General features: G+C 42.7%; 4 protein-coding genes across 5 annotated transcripts; 3 read left to right on the top strand and 1 right to left on the bottom strand.

Moving 5' to 3' along the window:
• Window positions 1-289: 289 nt before the first annotated feature.
• LOC147798803 (trace amine-associated receptor 7e-like) lies at window positions 290-1,995 on the top strand. Its single transcript, XM_087138365.1, has one exon. It carries the CDS (start codon window positions 789-791, stop codon window positions 1,797-1,799), a length of 1,011 nt encoding a protein of 336 aa, XP_086994491.1. The 5' UTR covers window positions 290-788; the 3' UTR covers window positions 1,800-1,995.
• A 218-nt stretch (window positions 1,996-2,213) lies between these two features.
• On the top strand, window positions 2,214-7,714 carry LOC147798802 (trace amine-associated receptor 7e-like). The gene has a single exon (XM_087138271.1). It carries the CDS (start codon window positions 4,249-4,251, stop codon window positions 5,254-5,256), a length of 1,008 nt encoding a protein of 335 aa, XP_086994397.1. The 5' UTR covers window positions 2,214-4,248; the 3' UTR covers window positions 5,257-7,714.
• Window positions 7,715-13,651: 5,937 nt separating this feature from the next.
• On the bottom strand, window positions 13,652-25,470 carry LOC110975703 (CKLF-like MARVEL transmembrane domain-containing protein 4). 2 transcript variants are annotated; one of them, XM_087138272.1, is made up of 4 exons: window positions 25,000-25,470; window positions 22,911-23,084; window positions 22,420-22,515; window positions 13,652-21,662 (listed from the first exon to the last, which is right to left on the bottom strand). In XM_087138272.1, exons 1-4 carry the CDS (start codon window positions 25,165-25,167, stop codon window positions 21,561-21,563), a joined length of 540 nt encoding a protein of 179 aa, XP_086994398.1. In that variant the 5' UTR covers window positions 25,168-25,470; the 3' UTR covers window positions 13,652-21,560. The 2 variants fall into 2 exon arrangements, with proteins under 2 accessions (XP_086994398.1, XP_022084102.1); XM_022228410.2 differs by having other exon boundaries at window positions 13,652-21,719; window positions 25,000-25,464.
• Window positions 17,422-18,432, top strand: LOC110975702 (trace amine-associated receptor 7e-like). Its single transcript, XM_022228409.2, has one exon. It carries the CDS (start codon window positions 17,422-17,424, stop codon window positions 18,430-18,432), a length of 1,011 nt encoding a protein of 336 aa, XP_022084101.2.
• Window positions 25,471-26,165: the final 695 nt, after the last annotated feature.

Genomic DNA, 26,165 nt, shown 5'->3' with positions numbered 1-26,165 from the left:
CGTGTCTCATCCCCCGGGATTTACACCCATGCATTGAGCTACTCCGTTTTCATTAGATGATGTTTACTCTGCACAATTCATTTACGTAAGTCATCCATGAAAAGAGCCGTGCCCATCGGTCTCTCAGTTAATATACGACTATAAGGACAGCGCTTCAGCGCCAACCAGACGGCCGTTGTCAGGCTCTATTTCCGGATCTTCAGTTCCGTGAACGCATTTTCAGGGCGCAATGGACATATATAAACCACCTTTACGCTATTGGATTTAAAGTCAAGAAGGCTAATCCGGCTCGGGGCACTGTGCAGAGCGTTAGTTGCCCATAGTGAGCATGAAAGGAGAACAACCAGCATATGGCAGTTGACCATTGCCTATAGTTACTGAAAAATATTCTTCGGCTAATTCGACACCAACCAAGAGACAAGCTGGGACGATCACGCAACTTTGATGTCGATCGTTGTAATCTAGCTGTGTCAATTTGGAAATACTTTTAGGATTTCATTAATACAACATTTTCAAAGGACACCTGCATCATATGTTTATCTTGACATGAGCTGTGTATTACGAACTGTAGAAAGCTGACTGGAAAGCGGCTGAGAACTAGGTAAATTTCTACTTACACTTAATTTCTACCTGTACAATTCCTCTTGGGGTGGATCATCTCATTGCAGAGGAGGATGATACCGTGAGAACTAGCAGTTCTGTAATCCGAAGATTAGCAATCTGGTTTTAAGACATCAAGTCAGAGTTGTGTCCCTCTTTCGGGAAAAGCATCGACGAAAACTTCTGCAATGAATGCAACGCACGGACAGAGTGGGCGGGAGGGCTCAACACCGGGTAAGTGGATCTGTCCGCTCACGGTAGTGGAAGGAGTCGTTGGCATCGTGGGAAACCTCTCGGTGTGCTTCGTGATTATACGCGTCAAATTCCTCCACAATAGGGCCAACTACCTCCTGGTGAATTTGGCAGTGGCCGATATGCTGCTTTGTCTCTACGTAGTGTTTTATCACCTATTTGCACACGAAAACTGTGCATTAATTCGCTTTGTTCCTGCAAGTGCTAGTGGAAAAGAACTTTTCTGTCGACTCCTGGCATCTCGTTTTATAGGCTGGGCTTTCTCTAGCGCATCAGCTTACAATCTCTGTGTGGTAACATTAGAAAGGTATGTCGCCATAGTACATCCATTACAATATGAAAGGAAACTCACAGCTACAAGGATGACATTTCTGATTGCTCTGTCTTGGACGTCATCGTTTCTTTTTTCTACCCCTCTTCTCTTCTCAAGAGAATCCAGCAAGGATCCTGACAAGGCTTGTTTAGAATTCAAATACCCTAACTTGGCATTTCCAGTTTCTGTGGGTGTAGTTTTGTTTCTCCTTTCCTTTTTAATACCCATAATGTCGATGAGTTTGGCCTACCAGAAGATGCAAGTCACTCTCAAAAGACAAGCCAAAGCCCTAAACCTGCAGCATGCAAGGGCCGCAGCCTACGATCTGGTAATTGCTAGACAGCGTCTGGTCAACATGCTGACAATTGTCGTGGGAGCTCAAATTATTCTATGGACACCAAGTTACATTAACAGTCTTATTTGTCTGTATCCATCAGACAACGCCCTTTTTGCTTTCTGTGGTTCATCAACAAGTTATATTTATTTTAGAGGAATTAGTAATTTTGCCTTCAATTTAAACTCCGTCATAAACCCAATAATCTATGAGTTTAAATACAAGAAATTCAGGCAAGGGTTTAAGATAGCTTGTTGCAGCTGTTTTAAAAGGTGTGGTAAAAACAGAGTTGACTTTTAGGTGAACCCATCGTAAATACATTATTTTTTCAACACAAATATAGCTGGCTAAAACTATGTGATCACAATAATACACCAGAAGTAGGCTGAAAAATACTTGGGAACACGGAAAAATGTATGTATGTAATGTAAATGTCTTGAGGTCGAAACCAACGCGTCTCATCGTAGCAACTTGCAAACATTATGGTACGTTTTGAATGGATGCAAATTAATTGGTTGGTTGGTTGGTTGGTTGGTTGGTTGGTTGGTTGGTTGGTTGGTTGGTTGGCTGGCTTTTTTTTATAATCAAAAATCTCATTCTCGAATTTCAAAACGGTCTCTTTCTAACAACATGTTCTTTTGAAACTGAAAGTTGTATTTAAAGCTTTACCCACTTCAAAAGTTCCTAAGAATAACTTCTAGTTCATTGTTGTTACACAAAGCCGCGTGAGTACACCCGACCTCTTTGGATACTGGTTTCCTGTTTATTAATTAAAGCCAGTCTTAGTGAAACATATTGTCGAGACTCAGAACGGTTGGGGTGAAAAAAAAACAGCAGGAATATGTGGGAAAGCCTAGAAAGGAACAACCAACAGCCGAACACGAGGGCGACTAATGACATTATTAAACTGCTTGGATCCACGGTGTTTGGGGCGTTGTTTCTGATCAAGGTTTATAAATTGCACAGACGGCTCAGCACGGCAATTGTGTAATGAGCAACCCCACCTCAGAAATGTTTCCAATGAGTAAATTTTGGTTTCACAATTTAGTAGAAAAAATGAACATAAATAGTGTCTTCCTTGATTTACATCAAAACTGTCCCGAAAAGCATGGACAAATTCCGATGGTTAAAAGTGCACTTTTCACAAGTAACTGAAAAGGATGTCAAATTTCGTTCAAACGAACGAGAAGAGTTGGGAAAAATGTACACTAGTATGAATATTTAAAGATCAAGATAAACTTGTAAGTAATTTAAAGGTCTTTTGAATAATCTTGCGCATTTTCAACACCTGTCACCCAAACTGAGTGATAAATCAAAACAAGGAACTCAGGTTGCTCTTCCAAATATTAACTAAAACGTCAGAAGTGACTCTGGCGACTTCTGACTAATTTTCATGAGTGGATCGCATATTAGCATTGCCACTCCCCATAATTTAATCTACAAAACTCGGAATTGTTTTGTTGCAGTTCCAGTGTGTGATCTGGTACAGTTTTTATTTTTAACCATTTCAAGGGCAACAGAGTGCTGACCGTGCTAGTGCTCGCGGGGCTTTGCCGAGCACAACCGGGTGACGGCCTATTAAGGTCTCCATCTGAGGATATCTGTTGCTGTTATCCGGGCCCGCCCGAACACCAGGCGTTCCCGGATTGACTGGAGCTCCTGGGAACAATGGTGTCCCTGGACCGACTGGGCCGTCAGGGCCGAAACGTGAAGCAGGAGTCGGCGGCCCAGGTCCAAATCCTGACCTCTGCATCTCTGGGGAAAAAGGAGACCACGACGGAGAAACTTGGCCCCCTGGTAAGAAGGGTGAGCCTGGCGAGACGACCTTGATAAAAGCAACACCGCCCTCTGTCGTTGCCTTCAGCGCCTGGCTATCAAATTCCGTTACCAGACACTCCGCTGATCGATGTCATTGTTTTTGACCAAGTAATCATGAACAACGGAGAAGGGTACGATCCATAGAGTACCGTTTTCAGTTGCATTATCCCTGGCTTCTTGTTTTTCAGCGGCAGCTTGCTACTAAGCAGTACTAGGGAGCGTACTCTACGTGCACATCCCTCACTGGTCAAAAGTGGACGCGCCTCATCCCACGGGATTTACGCCTATGCATTCAGCTACTCCATTTTCATTAAGATGATGTTTACACTGCGCAGTTCATTATGTTAGTCATATATGAAAAGAACCGTACCCATCAGTGTCTCGCTTAATTAATGAAAGAACGTACGGAAAGCGCTTCAGTGACAACCAGATAGCCGTTGCCATGCAAGCCTTATATCCTGATCTTTAATTTCGGGAACGCATTTTCACGGTGCGGTGAACATACACCACCTTTACGCTATTGGATTTAAAGTCAAGAAGGCTGATCTGGCCCGGGGCACTACACAAAACATTAGTTGCCCATAGTGAAGATGAAAGGAGAACTGATGAATCTAGACAACCAGCAAACGGTGATGACCAACTTGCTTACTCTGACTTGGGGAATTAGGATAACCAATGCCTATATGGAAAATATCCTTCGGCAGCAACCGAATGACCAGCTGGGAGGTCGATCGTTGTAATCTAGCTGTGTCCATTCCGGTCGATTTGGAAATTACAAGGATTTTATGAATACAATAAGAGGGTGCTACCGTGAAAACTTAAAGCTGTTTAATAGGTCTCATTTTACGACATCAAGTCGGAGTGGCTCTCTTTCCGTTTGAACTTTTGACACCCAACTGTTTCGCAAAAAGTGCCAGCCAAATTTTCTGCAATGAATGCAACGCATGGACAAAGTGAGCAAGAGGGCTCAACAGTGGGTAACTGGATTTGTCTGATCACGGTAGTGGAAGGAGTCGTCGGTGTCATAGGAAACGTCTTAGTGTGCTTCGTGATTCTACGCGTCAAATTCCTACGAAATTGGACCAACTATCTTCTGGTGAATTTGGCAGTGACCGATATTCTTATTTGTCTCGACACTGTGTTTTATCGCCTATTTGTGCATAACAGCTGTGCATTATCTCGTTTTGTTCCTGCAAGTGCTAGTGAGAAAGAACTTTTCTGTCGACTCCTGGCATCTCGCTATATTAGCTGGGCTTTCTCTTGCGCATCAGCTTACAATCTCTGTGTGGTAACATTAGAAAGGTATGTCGCCATAGTACATCCATTACAATATGAAAGGAAACTCACAGCTACAAGGATGACATTTCTGATTGCTCTATCTTGGACGTCATCGTTTCTTTTTTCTACCCCTCTTCTCTTCTCAAGAGAATCCAGCAAGGATCCTGACAAGGCTTGTTTAGAATTCAAATACCCTAACTTGGCATTTCCAGTTTCTGTTGGTGTAGTTTTGTTTCTCCTTTCCTTTTTAATTCCCATAATGTCGATGAGTTTGGCCTACCAGAAGATGCAAGTCACTCTCAAAAGACAAGCCAATGCGCTAAATCTGCAGCATGCAAGGGCCGCAGCCTACGATCTGGTAATTGCTAGACAGCGTCTGGTCAACATGCTGACAATTGTCGTAGGAGCTCAAATTATTCTATGGACACCAAGTTACATTAACAGTCTTATTTGTCTGTATCCATCAGACAACGCCCTTTTTGCCTTCTGTGGTTCAACAGGTTATATGTATGTTAGAGAAATTAGTAATTTTGCCTTCAATTTAAACTCCGTCATTAACCCGATAATCTACGAATTTAAATACAAGAAATTCAGGCAAGGGTTTAAGATAGCTTGTTGCAGCTGTTTTAAAAGGTGTGGTAAAAACAGAGTTGACTTTTAGGTGAACCCATCGTAAATACATTATTTTTTCAACACTAAAATAGCGGGCTAAAACCAAGTGGACATAATTATACACCAGAAATATGCTGTGAAGTACGCTTGAAAACACTGAAAATGTACGGTAATGATAAAGCTGTATTATAATTACCTCAAAATGAACTGTGAAAAGTTAAGTTTATCTTCATTACAACCTCAGTTATTCTCAGTTTGCTTTGGTAAATTTGATGTAAATTTCATGTACATGACATGAGGAGATGACGATAGCTCGTAAATACACAAGTAATGTTTATGATTCTAGTGTTCAAAAACACCCACAGGCATAATTGCCGTATTCAAGTTTTCCTGGTAGGAAATATAGGCATTTGAAAGCTTTTTCGGAATGACAAATAGCCGTAGTGCATTATTCTATTATTGTGTGGAAATGTTAGCCACGGTAAAAAGTTTTGGAGCTCTCCTCCAAACAAACGTTTGTATCAATGCATTTGTAGCTTTTTTGACTTCAGTGACATTTCCATCACATTAATATTTGTGAGTAATTAAGGAGGTTTACCAAATGGCCCATCCCCTGTCCTCTGCGGAAAACCCCACACCAATTTCTTCATATTTGAATGTACATTAATGTAGGGTGTTAATACTACGTCATGTTTGGTCCTCCAGCACGATTGTAAAGTCTGCATAAATCGGCCAACATGTAGCCTATGTGGCTTGACATTTATGTCCATCCCCCTTTATAAATTTGTAGCGTTTTCTGCACAATTACTTGAATTATTTGCATTTATTTCTTTTAGTGAATTTAGCATTCAGAATCTTCATTCTTAACTTTGGTAACTTTTTCTTTTCCTGTATATATCCTGTTTGCCATTTCTTAGACACATTACTCACTGCATTTTCCTTGTAAGAGTACACCCACACAGTGTCTTGTACAGTGTATATTGCTTCCGCCTATTTGACCTTGTTGGCCCAGAGGCTAGGCACACTTCAGCATGCTTCATTTAAGCTTGTGCTATCATCCACAAAGGGCTTTGTTTTAAGGTGAAATTATTTATTCACGGTCATTGTTCTAAGAATCCAGCTAAGACATGTGACTAAGACTTTCCTTTCGTAAGTTTTGTGACTTTAACTACATCCTGTTTTTAACTGTATATAAGTCCTGCATCATTGCACAGCTCCTCAGTATCCAGATCCAGTATGCAGTAATAGTCTGCTTTTCAATTATCTAATTCAGTCAACAGTTAGCTTACAATTCTATGGCAACCTTCTTGGGTCGTTCTAGCGAATAAAGTTGGTAACAACGCTGAATCAATGCTGACTATCATGACGACCTTATAAATTAAATTCAAATGTGAACATAAAGGACAAGAACGAATCTGGCAAATAATGTTAAATAATGTTAGTATCTAACTTTGCCCAATCCTTGGCGTAAGTTTCTACCCAACAACTGGTTGTTAAACTCTTCCGACTTAAAAAGGCCAGTTCTATGTATAATGCAAAAAGTCTCAGTATTCAGTAAGTGAGAGCTTGTAAACGCTGATATTTGTCTAATGTAACAATGATATGAGTATGGCAACACTGAAAACGTGCAGCTGCATGTCGCTGCACGTATTACCTTATTGCAGCCATAAGCCTAGTATGTTCAACGGCATTGGATAACTAAGAGCTACTTTGAGTAAAAAATAAAGCATGAGGGAAACATTTCACTGAGTAACAACCATGCATTTAATGCGCTACACTTTTGCAATGCACTCTCCCAACATTTTTCACATCGTGCTTGACAAGAATGAATTTATTTTAACGGAAGGGGAAAATTTTTTCTTCTATTCTAAAATTGTTTTTGCCCATTGACCCAAAACCTAAAAACATCCCTGGTTTCGACATGATATTTCCACGTTCAGTGCTTGAGGCTTTCTCTATATGAGGCGGTCCTAAGGAAATTTAGGGCGCCACAAGTGATTTCCTTCTCCTCTTCTTGTTGTCCAATGTAGAGGTGTGGACGGCGTCAGCATCCTAATTGAGTCAAGTGCACAACTTCGAAACACCTCCATTGTAGAATTACCGGCGCAAGGTTGTGCATTATTTGGTATTGACCGACTCTATAACACGTCCGGTTAGGCACTTGTGATCTATTACTTCTGTTAGTGTAGACAGGGGGCGGATCTTACTGCTGGCCGATAAGGATAAAAACAATTAGGAATAACACACCGGACAACGCAATGTGTATCCTAGCTCCAGGTTTAATAATAGACTAGACTCAGCACCAACAGCTAGTGAACAACAGTTAACAATTGGCAGGAACAGCAATTGTTGATGGCGTATGGCTTATACAGTTGTCTGTACAGTTATGTTGGCAATAAAATGAATAAACACTATTAACTTTGACCTCGTTAACAACACTTGTAGATAACCTGAAGTCACGACCAACTGGGTGTGAGTGAGTCAATGGACTATTGAGATTAAATAGATAAATGAGAGAACACACATCCCTTCAGTGTGACAAGTCATGTACATGTACTAAACTGAAGAGAATGACTCAAAACAGAGGTTCCCAATTTGAGTGGAAAGGTGCAGTACACTATCATCTGATACTTTTCAAAATCATGGTTAAAACATGGGTAAGTACGTGACAAATTCCCTGTATTGGTTACTTACCGCTACTACTATACAGTACATAATGAGGCCTAGGGCCACATATCGGTATAAAACAGAACAATTATATTGATAAATATCTCCTTTAAGTGTAAGTTTCCTGGACCCATTCTGTTTCTTACAGATGCAACCATTGAATATAATGATTATGGCAATACGTGACTTACTCAATCAGGCAAAGATGCCCCTTTTATAGAAAAATAAGAATGGATTTGAGACTTCAATCCCTCAAAATATGGCAGCTCAAAAAGGGAGCGCGCTTAACTTCCAACACGGCCGCCCTCAAATTTTGGAAGAAAATTTGAATGCTTACTTCACCAACGGGAACTATGGTAGATCACAAGAAAGCGTGACAAAACCTGGAATAACGAATTGAAAAACATATGTGTGTATACCTTGCCTTGGGCAGGCTCCTTTTGGTCACAAGCCAAAAGGGAACTCTACACTAAGTTAGCACCATGTTAGCTTCATTGGTTGGAGGATCTGCACTGTATTTGTCCAACCGGAAAAGACTGGCTACTGGGCGTTTATAATCACGACTACCAACCTTAACTCGCATAGCCCTGGCATGGTCGTCACTAGATTGGAGTAGTTCGGTCACCTTGTCAACTGGCCATTGGGACCTCGTGAGCTGGGGTCCATGATCATGACAACATCACCGACAACAAGATTCTTCACTTCCTGCAGCCATTTCTGGCGGGTATATAGGGTGGGAAGGTAGGAACAAATGAACTGACGCCAGAACTGGTTGGCCAGTATCTGACTATGTCGCCAACTGCGTCATCCCCTCAATTCAGAGACATCATATACAACCATTGGCAAGGCAGGGTCCCGCCTCCCCATCAGCAACATGTTAAGAGTAATTTACAACACCTTCCACCTCAACGAGGACTGTATGTAGAACTGGCTCTGGAACAGTACGGTCCTGGCGCACAGCTCTCAAATCCCCCTTCACAGAGCGAACATCTTGCTCCCAGGTCCCACCAAAATGGGGGTATTTGGGGGTTAAATCAAACACAAACTTTAAACTTGGAGTGTTTCCCCACCAAAGCTGGTTCTATCTCCCTAAGAGAATTATGGATCTCAGTGTCTGTAACCTTAAAGCTGGTGCCACAATCACGAACCAACTCATACCGTACCCCTCGACGGGAGGCGAAACACAGATACCCCATAAGGAAATGGTCAGTATCCATATTAGCCACCAACTTCAAATGAACAGCCCTAGTCGTCAAACACTTGAATAGTAGACCCCAGCGTTTCTCATCACTCCTTCCGACTTTGACCATCATAGGTCCAAGGCAATCCATTCCGATTGAACAAAAAGGTGGCTTGTGCAACCTAAATCGTCACTTGGGAAGATCTGGCATACAAAGGACCTCCGGTTTTTTGCGCCAGCGTTGACACTGAACACAACTGCTAAGAATACCCTTTACTGCACTTCGCCCACGCAAGATCCAAAACGTTCTCCTTAGATGGACAAATACCTGATCTGTCCTGGCCTGGTGGCTGAAGTGCTCATCCGCCTGATTGTTAAGAAGTTTGGTCACTGGGTGATGAGGATCAAGGACTACAGGGTGAGGGTCTAAGGACCCTGAGGCATCTTTTGGCAAACTTTTGAGACGGCCACCGACTCGAATAAGTTTGCTGGAAGGTCAATTTCTGGACCAAGCACGTGACAGGAATGATGTACTGGCTTTCCAGCATGTAGAGCGGCAAGTTCTTCTAGAAAACTTTCCTGTTGGGCTCGCCGCAGCAGCTGACATTCTACTTCACAAATGTGATTCGGACTGGGTACAATGAGATTCATGTTTTCCTGGGCATAACCCTCATTTCCTACTGCATCCACTAGACCCGCCCAACCATTGGAGACACGTAAGTCTACATCTGCCACTGGACCAACCACACAATCATTGTTAGACCACAGAAGATTGATTTCTTGACCTTATTCTCATCTTCTACTGTTAATGATCCATTAGGTACATTTGCTTGTACCTGGTAAGTGTCTGGTGGTTGGCGTTGACGGGAAGATGCTCCTGGTTGGAATCCTTGGCATGCCTCTACAAGGCAAATGTTGCACAGCAAGGGCTAAACGCAGCACCGAAGGGCAATACCATTCTCTCTGCAACAATCCACTTCTTCAATTTTCATCCCACCACAAGAACCTGAACCTGCAGGGGATAGCACCACCTGATGAAACATAGCTGTAATGTCTCCTGACACTGCCACTCGTCTCCCTCGAAAACGCACGAGCACTTCTAGCAAGGATGGACCCTGAGTGGGGCCTGTATCAATAACACCTCATTCAAATTCTGACCTGCATAGGTGAAGGAACAATTGAAAACCACCCATGACAGGGTATGTACAATCTTAAGGTATCAGACGTCATGTCCTCCACAGGACCGAAATACTGGACATGCCCTTGGTCTCCCGACCTCTGCATGTATGTCTGACAATACTCAGCCAAGGCAGGGTCTGCAAATGTCTTCCTTTGGTGCGAACGGGCCAATGCAAGAAGAAACTGGAGTACCAGGTGGAAGATCTCTTACCGAATTTCCTCAGCAGTGGGGTTTGTAGACGTCGGATTCCATCCACCTGCACACAAGCTGTGTTTTCCTCAAAAATCTGGATTGCCAGCATGTCCTCTTTTGAGCAGGTTACGTTCTTTGAGTTGACATTTGGCAACCTATCGATGGCCATGAACAGGTCCATCATATGGCGGAACTCGTGCTCACAGTCTTGACACGTCGTGAATAAGATCTGCTTGCTCTCAGGTAGGGTTCTGGAATACTGCAAGCCCTGCCTGCCCTGAACTGTCCCCCCAAAAGTGTGTTAACAGTAACTGGAGATCTCATCTTGGGACCAGTGCGCACTTCAGATAAGAGGGTCAACTCAATGTTATCAGCCCCCATTAACACCCCTGGTTTCACTCGATCGGCAGAGAACAGAGGTATGTTCCTCAGATGTGGCCACTTTGATTGCAACCTTTCAACCAAAACGCTGTAACGCATTTCCTCTCAGCGACAAAGCAAAGTCACACATTTGCCTGCCCAGTTGGTGTCTCCCATGACCGTGTCAACTCTAAGAGTTTCCTCTTTCTATGCAATATGATGTCTTTCTACAGCCCAAGGAACAATCATAGTCCTCGCTGCACATTCATCTCGGACCCAAAAGGTTTCTAACTTACCCCCTGGACTGTAAGTGTAACAGTCTTTATCAAGACGTCAAGTTCGTAGTCAAGACTCAGGGGTTTATTGCCAAATCCTGTACACAGCGCAACAACCTTTTGTTTAGCAACTGACATTGTAGCCACTTCATGCAAGCTGTTTCGGTGATCACCCTCACACTCCTTGCACTGGCGGTCCTTGCAATGTTTCTTGCCACACTTGAAGCATCAGCTGTTTTCCTTTAGCTAGTTCAACTTTTGATGATCCTGACTCAACTTCAGGAATTTGTCACACGTCTCCAGATAATGACCTGGCTCACTGACCTGGCAGAACAGACAAGTTGCTCTTTTGGCTGCCGAGTTTGCTGAACTACCATCAGCTACTCCAACTGCTGCTGATTTCTGTGCAGCAACCTTGGCACTCAGTACAGTGGCTCCCTCAGATTTTGGTGAAAGAGTCTTGGCTACATATGTCTTTGCTGATGATAGAGTACGAGTTGCAGGCCCTTTTTGGTGCCGCTAAGTGACACGGTACTGTTTCTGGCCTGAGCCCTTGTTGGACTTGACCTCTGACCTTTCTAGAAGTATTAGCCCAACGGGACCACTCTTCTTCAACCATAGGCTGAGATGCTCCATGAGGATATGTATGTAGGTCACGGTTCTTAGACAAGAAATCTGTATGAAGCTGCTCTGGAGGTTTCTTGGCCAGTTCAGCAGCATACTTGTGATGTCTCAGTTCCACCTCAAAGCCCAATTTCTTGGAAGTCTCAATCATTGTGGCTACCTCATCAGAGAAGTCTCGCAGCCCAGTCCAGTCATTGTATGAGAGCTGAGAATGCGTCTCCAGTTGAATTAGCAAGCCCTGTACAACTCTTTCAGGTTCCCCAAAACCTTTATCAAATTGCTTCACTGTGGTAGAGATTTCTATCTGCCATGGCCAATGGACGCCCACCTAGGTGACTTCTGAAATAAGCAAACTTGGTAGCTTCTGGCAACCCACACTCGGTTTTGTTCTTTATGCTGTCCCATAGTGATTTGAATGTTACATATTGTTGGATGTTATGCTCTTCGTCAAACTTACGGATGTGAAGTTTGGGTAAGCTGTCCCTGAGCATGCCGTACCCGTATGTAGGTGGTACACTGCAGGAACGCGTCTGGTGGCTTGGGAAGGAGACACCTTGCTGTTACGCTTGTTCTACTTGCAGGTGCAATGAGAATCATCATCAGATGAGGTACAAGCATCACTTGAATCACTCAGGTTGGGATTAGCTGATTTAATACAACCAGACTGATCCTGCTGTGAGTGTTTTTATGACCTGGACAACTTGATACCTGTTGGCCCGGCCTTGTCTCCGGGGAATATCACACCTCCTGTTATTTGAGATTAATCAGCGGGTGACAAGACCATCACGGGCTGGGCACTCTGCGGTCTTCCATCTGTTACATACATAGGCTGTGGAGTAGCTGAGGTAACTAAGACAGAAAGAGTGAAAGGTAGTGACAATGGACTAATCCCCATGGGCACTGATGTAACATTCAAGTTTGCTGCCCCTTTATCACCGAACAGAAATGCAGGTTTTGAGGATTGCAGCTCTGACGGCACAGATGTTGGCTGGCAAGCAAAGGTATAGATGGCTGAAAACAATCTTGGCAAAACACTTGAGGGATTTATCTCAGCGGAACATGTGACCTTACCCCCCACAGTAGCAACAAAACCCCAATTTGATTGCACTGATCCATGGAAACTCATACTTACTGTTACAGGTTCACTTGCAGAAACAATGGGGCTAGAATGGTTAGGAACAGAAATTATGCTGCCATTAACCCAGTCCAGTGTTCAGCTTTTCTGGTCACTCTAAAGGAGTTCAGCTTCTCTCTCCCAGATATCTATATCTTGCATCTCCTGAAGTTCTTGTAGGAGCAATTCCAATTCACCTGGCTTCCCACCTTCTTCAGCTCAAAATCTATCTGCCTCATGTGCAAGGTTGGCTATTTGCTGGAATGATTCTGACTCAATGTGAATCATCGCTCACTAATTTTCCACTACCCTCGCAAGCTCCAGAAGCCCTTAACATGACTATTGCTCTGCCAACCACCAGGCCAGTTCTAATGGGGAGTGTGATGTGACAGAACTTGAGATCCTACATGTATTGCAACTGAATAATGAAGGTGGCCTCCTGGAATCTGTAGGTCATGCAAGGTGAGGATGGGCATCCTGGCAGGAGATATCCTGTGAGCTACTGATAGAGCTCTGGAGTTGGGACAGACTGGGGGACTGTTGCAGGGTGGTAACAACAGCAGAGTCACTGTCCATGACTGCGTTGCATCCAAATGGTAATAGGTAGAGATGGGACTGCCAAATCACCTGACACAAGACAGTCAGGTCTTCCAAATAATCCGGCTCGAAGGACCAAATTTGTAGAATTACCAGTGCAAGGTTGCGCAAAGTTGTGCATTATTTGGTACTCACTGACTCCAGTTAGGCACTTGCGATCTATTACTTCTGTTGGTGTAGACATGGGGGGGCGGATATTACTGCTGGCCAATAAGGATAAAAACAATCAAGAACAACACACCGGACAGTGTTCACTTCAATATGTATCCAGGCTCCAGGTTTAATAACAGACTAGACTCAGCACCAACAGCTAGTGAACAGTATTTAAAATTAGCAGGAACAGCAATTATTGATGGTGTACATACGGCTTATACAGGTGTCTGTATCACTTATGCTGGTAATAAAATGAACAATAAACAGTATAACCTTTGACCTTATAAACACTTGTAAGTCTTATTTGCAATAACATTGTGTCCGAAACCATTTTTATGAATTTTTGGTAAAAACGTGTGACAGACGAATTCGCTGTAAACCCCACTTCTTGTTGTTATAACCAAACATCCTCTTCAAATTTCGAAAGAGTTTTATTTTAAACAAAAACACAGCTGTTCTTTAATCTTTTGGAATTGAAATTAAATTATTAAACATAGCGTTACCCACTTCAAAAGGGACGAGAATAGCGTCTAGTTCATGCTTGTTACACAAAGCCGCATGAGTACGCCCGACCTCTTTGGGTACTGGTTTCCTGTTTCAAACCAGTCTAAGCGAGACAAATAGTCCGAGCTCATAACGGTTGGGATGAAAACAACATAGCAAGGACATCTGGGAAAACTTAGAAAGGAACAACTTAATACGAGCACGACTAATGACATTAGCTGCTTGGATCCACGGTGATTGAGTGTTGCTCCTGACCACACCTCACCAGACCTATAAAATACAGAGACGTCTATGCTGGTTGCTATTCGACTAAAGCTACAGCACCAAGAACATTAAATGATTCTGTACCTACCTGCATGCGCTAAGAAAGTCTTGAGTTGCCCACCTAAAGACATGGAGGTACATGTAAGTATATGCGTCAACAGTTTTTCATATCTGTGACAACATGATGATTTCATGACTAATTTGTAGTACTGAAAAATGGATATTGTCAGGCTACGAATCATGTAAGTAAAACTAGATCGGCGTTGCTGTATTTTTCAATGTTGGTTTTTCAGAAGTGCACTTCTTGTCCGATCCGAATCAGAATTGGATCGGGTCAGATTCAGCGTGGTATGTAAAATATCGGATTGAATTGGTCATCATCCCTGAAATCAGACAAAATTCAATTTTCAACTGCCTTTACTTGTCAAAACTATCCATGCAATGAAATTTGTTTTATAACAATCCTTACAGTACAGCATTTTAGACGTTCTACCAATTGGTGTTCGCTCTAAATGTTTCGATTTGCAGTGCTAACATTGTCTGTTGCGATTACAACCTTCCATTTAAAGTGGAGCCCTCCTTTCATTCACTTATAAATATTATTAATATGTTGGCAAGAATCTAACATATGGAAGTCACTTGACACCCTGTGCGCAAACCCTACGAGATAGACTGGTATAAAAACAAGTTTGTTTGTAAGTGCATATCAAAATCTTTTCTCTGCCGAAATTCTTCGGGACATTCTATTGCTTTCAGATAGGTCACTGTAGCGAATCGTAGTGTCATCCGTACACAGAATTCTCTCCGTACAAACTGCAATCCACTGAAGGTATCGACTACATTCCAGTGTGGCTTCATAAGCATGCACTTTGTATATGAATGAAAAAAAAAATTGTACACCAAGCAAAAGAGTTAATCAATAAACGGCTTGAGCTAGGAGTAAACTTATACATGCACGTGTGCAAAGCTAGCCAAAGCCGAGTAAACTAACCCCAGACCCTCAAACAGTCTCAGGAGTTGCTGTATGGATGCAGTGTTCAGTGTTGGTGGAGATGGTTGTGGGCGGGGTTTGTGGAGAGGGCGTGGGGCTTAGATTTGAACATGTATTATTGTTTGAACCTCAATTCAACCTGCTCAAGCTGTTGGACTGGCATTGTGTCCACCAAACCGGGTTATAATTATACACGTAATACAACTGACTGTTCAAAACAGTCCATGGACTTTTTCACCCACGTGACTGAATTGCACTAAATGTTAACAATAGCACCACGTGTGGACCGCCTTGGCCACGGTGATCGTAAATATTCCCACGGGCAGCTTCAACCACGTGCAAGCGCACTTGCAAACCCTGCATGCTTGACTAGTTCATCTTGAATAAGTAGATCACCATCACAACACATCGCGGTCCAGCACGATCGTGACATCACAGGAAAAAGGTCTGTAGGAACAACTGCAACCGGGTGTTTGGGATTGGTGGCACTCTAAGCAAGAGACTGAGAAAAATCACTCGAAAAGATGCCAGCTTCATTTATAAAATAGTAGATTACACGAAAACGAGTATAAAACATCTTTTCAAAGAGTGGTTTCTTTTACTGTAGTTACAGAGAGTCTCTGTTTCACAAAGCACAAATATTAACCGATGGTCGATATGGCATTAGACGAACAACTATTGCTGACCATCAGGTGAACGTTGACCATCTGCTATGAACAATCATATTCAGCTTGTCTACTGTCACTTGCATCATTCAAATAACTCAGCACGGATACGGTGACTGACAGCAAATTAGTGTTGGTTCCAGCAGTCATCTATGGATCATCTGTTTTGTGACCCCTGACGAAAAAAATGAGCGTAGAGTTGCACTCGGCTATTTCCTATAACAATTCAAAATCTAAAATTGAAGGGGGGGTCAAGTTGGGAGTTTGGTTTAAAACAAAGACGCAAAGCCGCATACAATTATACAATTGGAAAGCTTTGGTTCTACTGAAGTGAAAAATATCAATTTTTCAATTTTTAAAAACTCCAAGTGCTAGCTCACTTTCTGGCGACAGGTCACATTTACGCAGCTTGTTCAAAATCTTTTAATTCAATATCGGCAGGGTCTAAGTGCAATGCATCAATCGTGATGCAATGTACCCCCATCCCCGAATGACTTAAGTCCATGGCGCTACTGAATACATTTTGATGAATGGGACGTCTGAAAAATTCTTCACAAACCTCCTTAATTTTTTTTCTCATCACGAAAAAGTGGGAAGGGAGCCCATCCCCCACTGGTCAAAACGTGGACGCGTCTCATTCCCCGAGATTTACGCGCATGCATTCAGCTACTCCATTTTCATTAAGATGTTTACTCTGCGCTATTCGTTATGTTGGTCAGCAATGAAATGAACCGTGCCCATCGGTCTTTCAATTAAAAAAACGAATATGAGGACAGCGCTTCTGTGACAACCAGACAGCCGTTGCCAGGCTCTATTTCCGAATCCTGCGGTGAAGTATCAAGTGTCAAGGTGCAGTAGCCATTGACCATCCTCTACGCTATTGCATTTAGGCTGGTCCGGCTCGGGGCACTGCGCAGAGCATAGTAGTTGCCCAGAGTGAGCATAAAAGGAGAACTGATCAGTCCACACAGCCAGCAATGGTGATGACCAACTTGCCTACTCTGACTTGAGGAATTGGGATAACCACTGCCTATACTGGAAAATATCGTTCGACTCCTTGGCAGCAACCAAGAGACCAGATGGGACGATCAAGCAACTATGCAACTTGATGTCGATCGTTCAAGTTGTAGCTGTGACCATATTCTGGTCGACTTTAAAATACTAAGGATTTCATTAACGCTCCAATGTCAAAGTACACGTGCATCATATGTTTATCTTCACATGAGCGGTGTGTTAAAAACTGTAGAAAGCTGACGGGAAAGCGGCTGAGAACTACTTTCCATTTAATTCCGACTTCACACTTTCTCTTCGGGGTGGCGCATCTCATCGCAGAGGAGGAGGATGCCGTGAGAACTAAAAGCCCTGTAATTTACAGATCAACAACCTGATTTTACAATATCAACTCAGAGTTGTCTCTTCATGGAAAAGTGACAACAAACAATTCTGCAATGAACGCAACGCGTGGAGTGGAGGGCTCAACACCGGGTAAGTGGATCTGTCTGCTCACGGCACTGGAAGGAGTCGTTGGTTTCATAGGAAACCTCTTAGTGTGCTTCGTGATTCTACGCGTCAAATTCCTGCACAATAGGGCCAACTACCTCCTGGTGAATTTGGCAGTGGCCGATACACTGCTTTGTCTGTATTCAGTGTTTAATTGCCTTGCTGTGCATGAAAACTTTGCACTGATTCGAATTGTTCCTACAAACGTTGGTGGGAAAGAACTTTTCTGTCGACTCCTGGCATCTCGCTATTTTAGCTGGGCTTTCTCTTGCGCATCAGCTTACAATCTCTGTGTGGTAACATTAGAAAGGTATGTCGCCATAGTACATCCATTACAATATGAAAGGAAACTCACAGCTACAAGGATGACATTTCTGATTGCTCTGTCTTGGACGACATCGTTTCTTTTTTCTACCCCTCTTCTCTTCTCAAGAGAATCCAGCAAGGATCCTGACAAGGCTTGTTTAGAATTTGGATATCCCAGCCTGATATATCCAGTTTCTGTAGGTGTATTCTTGTTTCTCATTTCCTTTCTAATACCCATAATGTCGATGAGTTTTGCCTACTACAAGATGCAAGTCACTCTCAAAAGACAAGCCAATGCACTAAACCTGCAGCATGCAAGGGCTGCAGCCTACGATCTGGTAATTGCTAGACAGCGTCTGGTCAACATGCTGACAATTGTCGTAGGAGCTCAAATTATTCTTTGGACACCAAGTTACATTAACAGTCTTATTTGTCTGTATCCATCAGACAACGCCCTTTTTGCCTTCTGTGGTTCAACAAGATATATTTATTTTAGAGGAATTAGTAATTTTGCCTTCTATTTGAATTCCGTCATTAACCCGATAATCTACGAGTTCAAATACAAGAAGTTCAGGCAAGGGTTTAAGATAGCTTGTTGCAGCTGTTTTAAAAGGCGTGGTAATAATAGAGTTGACGCTGATTTGTCCCCATAGTAAATACATTACCGTATTTCTTCAACACAAAAACAGCGGGCTAAAACCAAGCGAACATAATTACACACCAGAAACAAGCTGCAAAGTACTCGAAAACACTGAAAATGTACCGTTACGATAAAGCTGTATTTTGTACCTAAAAATTTAAAGCGAATATTAAGTTCATTTTAATTAGATGCAGATAAAGGAAGATGAAATACATTATTTCTTTATGTACCAAAAGCTTTTTGCACCAAAGGCTGCAACAAAGGCTACCCAAAATAATCTAATGTGCTGATACCTTTCAAAAATCTACATATGTTTTGCAACTTGTGAAGAAATATTGCACAAATTCTAGGTTTGCTTGAGTAAACGTATTGCGAATCTTTTTTTTTCATATATGAAATGATAGCCCCTAAATACTCAAGCAATGCTCATAATGCTAGTTGTATGAAGGTTTTCCTCTTGGAAGTTTCCGTTTACCTCGTTGGATACTGCATGGTTTCCCGTTCATGAAAACCAGTCTAAGCGAAACAGATCGAACAAACTCATAAGGGTTTGGCTTGAGAAAGCACATTAGGGATATTTGGAATATTACAATGGATAACAGACGAGGCTGATAACATTTAAAAAAATCCACTCTGCACAAAAATTGTGTAAATAACAATCAGCGGGAAGTGCAAATGTACAAACTTGTATTTGAGGTCGTTGATTAACTGCGGAGGAAAGGACGACGGATTCTACAAACCATAAACCCAAATTTATACACGTATGTTAAGAGCTGCGTACATGTAGTGAGATCATGGCCGAATACACGTATCACAATTACATGTTACAATGACTTCCCGCCTTTGCAGAAATAAAAGGGAACAATTTCAGCATTTAAAATTTATGCTAGGGACGATTTCCATATTCATAAGCCAAAGCCTGATGTCATTCAAGGGAGAACAGGAGTGTCTTCTGAGGTTTGTGTATTCAATTATGTATCACATTTTTCTTCATTTGCTTGGAGTAGATACTTGGTTTTCATGTTAAACACTTACTTTGCCAATAGGAGTGGCTACTATTTCTTCAAAACATTGTTGGTGGGGGAGTTTGAAAGACTGATTTTTGTACTGGTCTTTCGCTCTGTTGACAAGGACTTCTTTGAATGACAACCACAGCTCTGATAATATGAAAACAGCGCCCCCAGTGCATACGTTGATTAAAGTATTTTTGACACTCACTGAAAACCTATGTCCCCTCCCTTTCACTTCCAGTGAAAACAAGCATTTACATCTTGTTCGTATATTGTTGTACCACAGAGTAGTATGCATGAAAATAAGTTGAGCCAGATATCACTGCATGTTTCCTTTAATCATATTTTATGCAAAAGTATAACTAAAGCTTGTACACATAATTTAATAATCCTGTTTTATAATCCTATCACTGAACGACTGAGATTTTCCCTATATTGTTATCATTACGACTATACAAAGGTAACTTGTTACCATTTTCGCTTTAGAATAGCAGCTACAGGAAACTTGGCCTATTCGGAGTGTATACCGTGATCCGAGCCCACACCTTTTCATATAGGACCGGATCACACAAAATGAGTCCATGGTAATTCTGTTAGTTTGCGCGCAGAAAATGCAAACGGAATTCCTTTTTCTGCTGCATAGTACCTGTTTTGGCTCCCTAATGAAAATGGGAAATAATGGGCGAAACTTTTGAGGGTTCTGTTCGACTTACTGGGTAACAACATTCGCACTTGCTGTTTGCTACCGCCGACCAGACTTGAAGATCATGGAAGACATTTTAAGAAACAGGTGGGAATTTTCTAAAATTCGTTCCAGAACTACCCGTTTCAAGGAAAGTCCCGTACCTTTCTTTTAAACAAGCAAAAACCATAATTCTTGCTCTTTTCTTTTAGAAAATTTGTTTTTAGATAATGAGACCTGCTTGTGTGAATGTATGTTTTTCGAAATATTTTGTTTTGGCTTTGGTGTGCAGTTTTTATGGATGACCATTTTATCACTTTTTATTGTAACATTTATGTTATTTGGCCCTCAGTCCACGAGATGTTGAAATAAAATTTTTCAAACGTGATATTAACATCGAGAACGACGTGAACGCAAACTCGTCATCTTCAAGATGGTCACTTAAATACCATGGCTTATTTAAAGACGGCAGTATTTTAAACCTTAGCAAAAACGCAAAAACTCATAACTTAAAATAACAGTGATGTTTTAGCGCACAGTAATTCAAACTTTTCCATTTCGCTTTTCAGGCTTCGATAAGGCCTTTCTGAATTGAACCATGGTATTTTGCATGCTTGAATAAATTCGAAGCATGTACTAAGTCATAACGCCTTGACAGTTATTTCCAGTGGCTATTCTGAGCAATTCATAGAGATTCTCGTGGAAATATTTCCTCTTATCAATAATTAAAAGAGAGCAAACATCTGAATGGAAGGAGCCACTATCCTTCTTCACAAACTAACAAGAAAAAAATGGATGTAGCTCGTGACTGAGAAGTGTGGACCAAAACTTGTTAAGCAGCGTTGGCTGCACTGCAAAAACTGCATGTGTTGCAGTATACCTGTGATTTAAGAAGGCTGGCAGTATCAAACGATTCTCAGCAGAATAATTATGGAAAAGACTCGGTATGAGAGAGGCTACCATGAACAGCACCGCCCGGTGTGAGACTCGGTGCATGTAGAACCGTCCACTCCGAAAAGCGCCCCCACATTAAATGGTATCCCCCAGTTTCAGTGGTCGGCAACTTCATGGAAAATTATGCGGCCAAGTCTTTCCCTATCGCTGGCGTCTGTCGACAATTTCGCGGCCTCCTCTCTTCCTTTTAAAACGACACCCGCGTTTGGTAGAAATGACTTACAGAGGCGTGAGCCTCGACAACGAGATTTTTTAGATTGCTTCATCGCAGTGGCATGAACTATACACAAGAGGGATCAAGAGGGCAGCGACCATTTGGGCTCCCTCCCTCAGCGGTTGACCTTACCCCCCTGGCCGCCCCATCCCCATTGAAACCTTTAAATGCGTACAGTCTACAGTAGAAGCCAAAGTTTGATTGCTATTAGTGGCCCTTTAATGCGTGTACCCCAGGTACCTCCAGAAACTTCCCCACAGTGACGTCTCTGCTTCGTCCCTTCAGTAGGAGGCTTCGTAAGCAGGAGGTGTGTCATGTTGCTCTGTGTACGTCCCTGTTGCACCTTGGGATTCCTGGGTCATCTGCCGATTTAGACGCCAGTCCTGTACAGCGAAGAACAGACTGCCAAAGTAGGCCACACACGCAAAGAATCCAAGGGTCTGGAAAAGAGGAAACTTAAAATGTTTCAGTGTAAACATTTCTTAAGGAATAAAAGGCATTGGGTGCAGGTTAATATTTGCAATTTCGGTATTTAACCAGCCCATGTGTGTCTCAAAATCTGGAAATTTCATCGCAAATCACATATGGCAAGCCAATGGAACCAACATTCTGCGGAGAAAATTTGCTTGACATTATGCATTATGATTGAAGTAGTGTGTTGCGTTTTCGTGACACATTCTTCTGCTCATTCTGTGCATGGGCTTTGCAAGGGTACGACACGGGGGCGCTTCCCGGGAGAAAATTGAAAAATAAAAAGCGAGAAGTAAAAGAAATAAGGAAAAAGAGATCAGAGATCATGAAAATAACTAAGTTGCTGAGGGAAAAACAACAATTGACCCTCTTTTACTGTTGGTTTATTAGCTTGTTGCCGATGAGTGTCCCCCCACCTCTGGAAATCAGCCCCCCCCCCAAAAAAAGTGTTTGCCCCCTGGAAAAAATCCCAGCGACACCCAGTGCTGTTTTTATCTGAAATCTGGTTTCCAGTGTGCGAAACTTGTCCACCCAGTGCGCGGCAGTAGAAAGAGTCGACAAATTTCGAGCGTTGTGATTGGCCAACGCGTTGCAAACTCTTGGAGGCGCACTATTGGGAATCGCCCGTATTGGCCCATTCTTCACTGTCCACCATTACAGTGATCTTACCACAGCAGATCCATGTTTGGCGTCAATGGCATTCACAGCGGCGAGGATGAATGCAATGAAATACACGAGGAACATAATGGCGTAGAGTCCGGCGAACTGAGCAAGAGAAAGAGACAAAGAGGCACAACGAAACACCGCATGTTAATTGAATCGCCACTAATTTAAGGAGACACCTCAAGACTTTTCTTTTGTTTATTATTGGTAACCATTTTATACGCTGGACGGGCAAGTTTTCAAAAACTTCACCCTTCATCGGCAACAACGTTTGGTTCGAAATGCTATGGCTCTGAAACTGATGATACACAGGGTCAAGTTTGAACGCCTGTTCTTGCGCTATGGCCGCTTTGCTTACTACGAGGTTCTGGGAAAGGGGCGCCTTGAGGTACAGGCGGGTAGACAGATGCATGACTTTGGCACTGAAACTCAAATGCACAGAGCCAATTATTTCAAAAGCTGCTGTTCTTTTTCACAACGATGACTGCTTTGCTTACCACAAGATTCCAGGGAAGAGGCACCTTAAGGTGCAGGCGGGTAGAAAGCAGCGCTAAGCAGAGTGAGGATACCAACACAGCAGCTATGGCAACGAAGAGAAAGAAGTTGAGGCCAGCATTACGAAGATCGGAGCGCGAGGACAACATGACTATGAAGGCAACCAGTGACAGCACCTAAAATGACAATGAGAGCTTATCGTGGTAATGTTGTAAAAAAAAGATTGGTCTAATTGATAAAATAATGGCAGACCCCTCCTCCTAAGTCACTGGATTAACAAACGGGTCAAATGGAAAACATTTAAACTTTAAAATGTGTGGTGAAAGAAGCTCTGTTCCTTTCTACGTTTTTAATATGCGAGCAATGTGCACATTTTGAATGTGCTTTAAATAAGACTTACGAACACTTTCCATGGTATCAAATTATGCAAGAACTCCACTACAAATTTCTGAAAGGGGAACTTTGGTGAAGCTATGTCGAAACATTCCTTGAAGAGGTGCTTCATTTTTTCGGGGATAATCCCCCCTCGTTATGTAATCTGTGCTTCAATTTGTATGGCTTTGGTTTTTCTTTGTTAATTATATATAACAGGTTTGCCCTTACCCAACGTATATTAATAAGCACTGTATGCTCAGTGCTTGTCCGAGAGCTTGCGAAAAAACCTCACAAGCTTACTCGGGTGGGACTCGAACCCACGACCTCCTGCTTACTAGTGCAGATGTCTTAACCACTCGACCACCGAGCTTGCCGGGATCGGCTGGCCGGTCCGAGTCAAATGAAGCAGCGGGTACTGCGAACTATTTTCAAGATGTATTTTTGCGTTGGGGAGATGCTAATTATATATAACAGGTTTGCCCTTACCCAACGTATATCTTTGTTTTTCATATAAATGAGTATTTCGCCCAGATGGCTTGAATGTGGTCTTTTGGGCATAAAACGATGCTGGCATGAATCACTCAAACTTCCAACTACCGATCATCAGCCACGCTCCGTACACTGTACAATGACGATGGGGTAGAAGCGGATGCATGTCGCCAGCCGTTGTCGCCATGCATGAATAATACGTTTCAGCCTCTCGGCGTGTCTAGTTGTGTATAGTAAACCCGCCTGTGAGGTTCACGGTCACCGCGTGCATACATGATGGCAAACTCGTGGAGATCATGCAATCGATTTTGACATTGTTGCTGAGGGCACGTTGTTATGTTAAACATGGGAAAGATCCCATTACCTCGGCCCAGTTTCATTTAATTAATTTCCTTTCGTCATCCCTGATGTGAAGGTCTCGAATCCCAGAAATCAGCCATGTGTGCGAGACTTGAAAAGACCTATGTAATGGATTTTAAAGGAAATTCACGACCCGTTTTCCTTTTATGTCCATTCTACGCATCGTCATTTTATGGCTGTTTCTTGGTCATTTTAGCTTAAAGCTGTACAACACACCACTGTTGTGTGGCTTCTCTTAGAATAAGTAAAATTAGGATTTAAAAAAAACACTGCCACTGTCCAGCATCTTGGTGTGGCATTACTGACGCAACGCGTGGCAGTCAGTTCATGAAAAACCTAGATTTAAGTAAGCAAGCTTTATTTTGGATTTAGGCTATATAAACGCCTTTCAAATAATGGAGTGGGTGCTATACAGGTAAAGCATTCATAATAGCCGACCTTTCACCTGCACCGATTTTCGGTTTAAAGAAGGCAACCCTACGGTCAGTAACAAAAGCTGGTTAGCATCTAAATTGGGTTTCATAGCCTTGAAGGAAAAGGAATAACAATATGTGAGCAATTTCAGGTTCACTCTTCTTCTCGTTCACCAAGGAAAGAACACGCTTTCATTTCTGGTGGAAATTAGCTGGTCGTGTGATTTAATTTCTGCCTTCACTTCACCCATACCGTAATGACTAATTACTCTCCGGCTGTTTGAGGTTGTTACAGGGATACAAGCAGGGAAAAAGTTAATTATTAACAATTAATGTCAAAATCAAAAATAGAACCTCCTTTCATCCACTAGAGGTTCCCACTCAACCCCCTGCAAGTTTTGGTTGTTCAGATCTATTGCACACGGGTACCCAAAATACACTCTCCCACACTTACGATTTCTGCCATTTTCGTGATGCCCTGGAGGGAACGAAGAAAGCTCATGTCGCAGGTGCACTTTGCGCCAGCGGCGCTGTTCCCCTGCAGGTTTGCCGTGGTGGTCGTGGACGCTGTCACCACGGTGTGCTGGCTAACTGTCGACACTTCCACTGTCTTGTCTGCCATCGTGCGCCTCAACAGCGACCATCAAATAATGAATAAAAGCGCCAAGACGAATCGAGAGGTGACCATCAATTTCCTCGACAAAACCATAGGCTTATTGCTTTTATTTGCGCACGACCAGCGGGTTGTTTTCGGAATACGTTACACAGGTATCAAACCTTGCATCTCCCCTCCACGATAATAGTTGATTAATCCGAATCCCACTACATTATCTGCGCTGGCTTTAGCATACAGAGTGCGAAGTCCACCCATCCGTGATAAGGCACGCCTCGCACGCTCGGATGCGACGCATAGCCTACGCAGCTCTCGTAGGGCTCATCGGGAGTACATATCCAACAGCACGAGATCTAGCAACGCCATGCCCCCCCCCATCGTTTCCATGGTTATATCTACAACCCTCATCTGTGACACATGATACAGCACGAGTATAATGGATCGGTGTGTGTGCCGAGACAAAGGATCGTTACCGTTCCACAATGATAGGTCACGGCTTATGTTAATAAAATCCATGTAATATAAAAAATAAAGAAAAGGAAGGAAATCCAGTGCGCCAAATTAAGTTTAGTCATTGAGGAGCATACACACCATCAAGTTCACATTTTTGTCCTTCAACCGGATAATGATGCACTCACGATGCATATTCGCTTCCTCTACCTCCACGGTTAAAATTATTAAGCGGGTTGGCATCGCTAACATGCTTACCCTATAATACTCCAAAACGGACTGGCAAGGCAGAAATGCCGATCGTCTTTATTTCTTGCCTCTATGCCATTCGAGCCGGAATAGAAGGGTATAATTGCTCCAGAAGGACCACGCATATACACGACGCTATGGTTATTCAATCCCCCTGAAAGCCTCAGCTTAACACGACTCAAATTATGGAATCCTGAAGTTACTTGCTTATTCGCTGCCCGTCTACGCGTTGGGAGAAATAAAACATCGTGCACTACTGTCATAATATTATGAAGCAAACGATGAGATTGACCCAAATATACTCCCCA

This window comes from Acanthaster planci, linkage group LG06, assembly GCF_054643075.1.
Source record: "Acanthaster planci isolate LZ-2023a linkage group LG06, COTS_SCS, whole genome shotgun sequence".
Classification (NCBI taxonomy): domain Eukaryota; kingdom Metazoa; phylum Echinodermata; class Asteroidea; order Valvatida; family Acanthasteridae; genus Acanthaster; species Acanthaster planci.
This window is presented reverse-complemented; position numbering and strand designations above follow the sequence as displayed.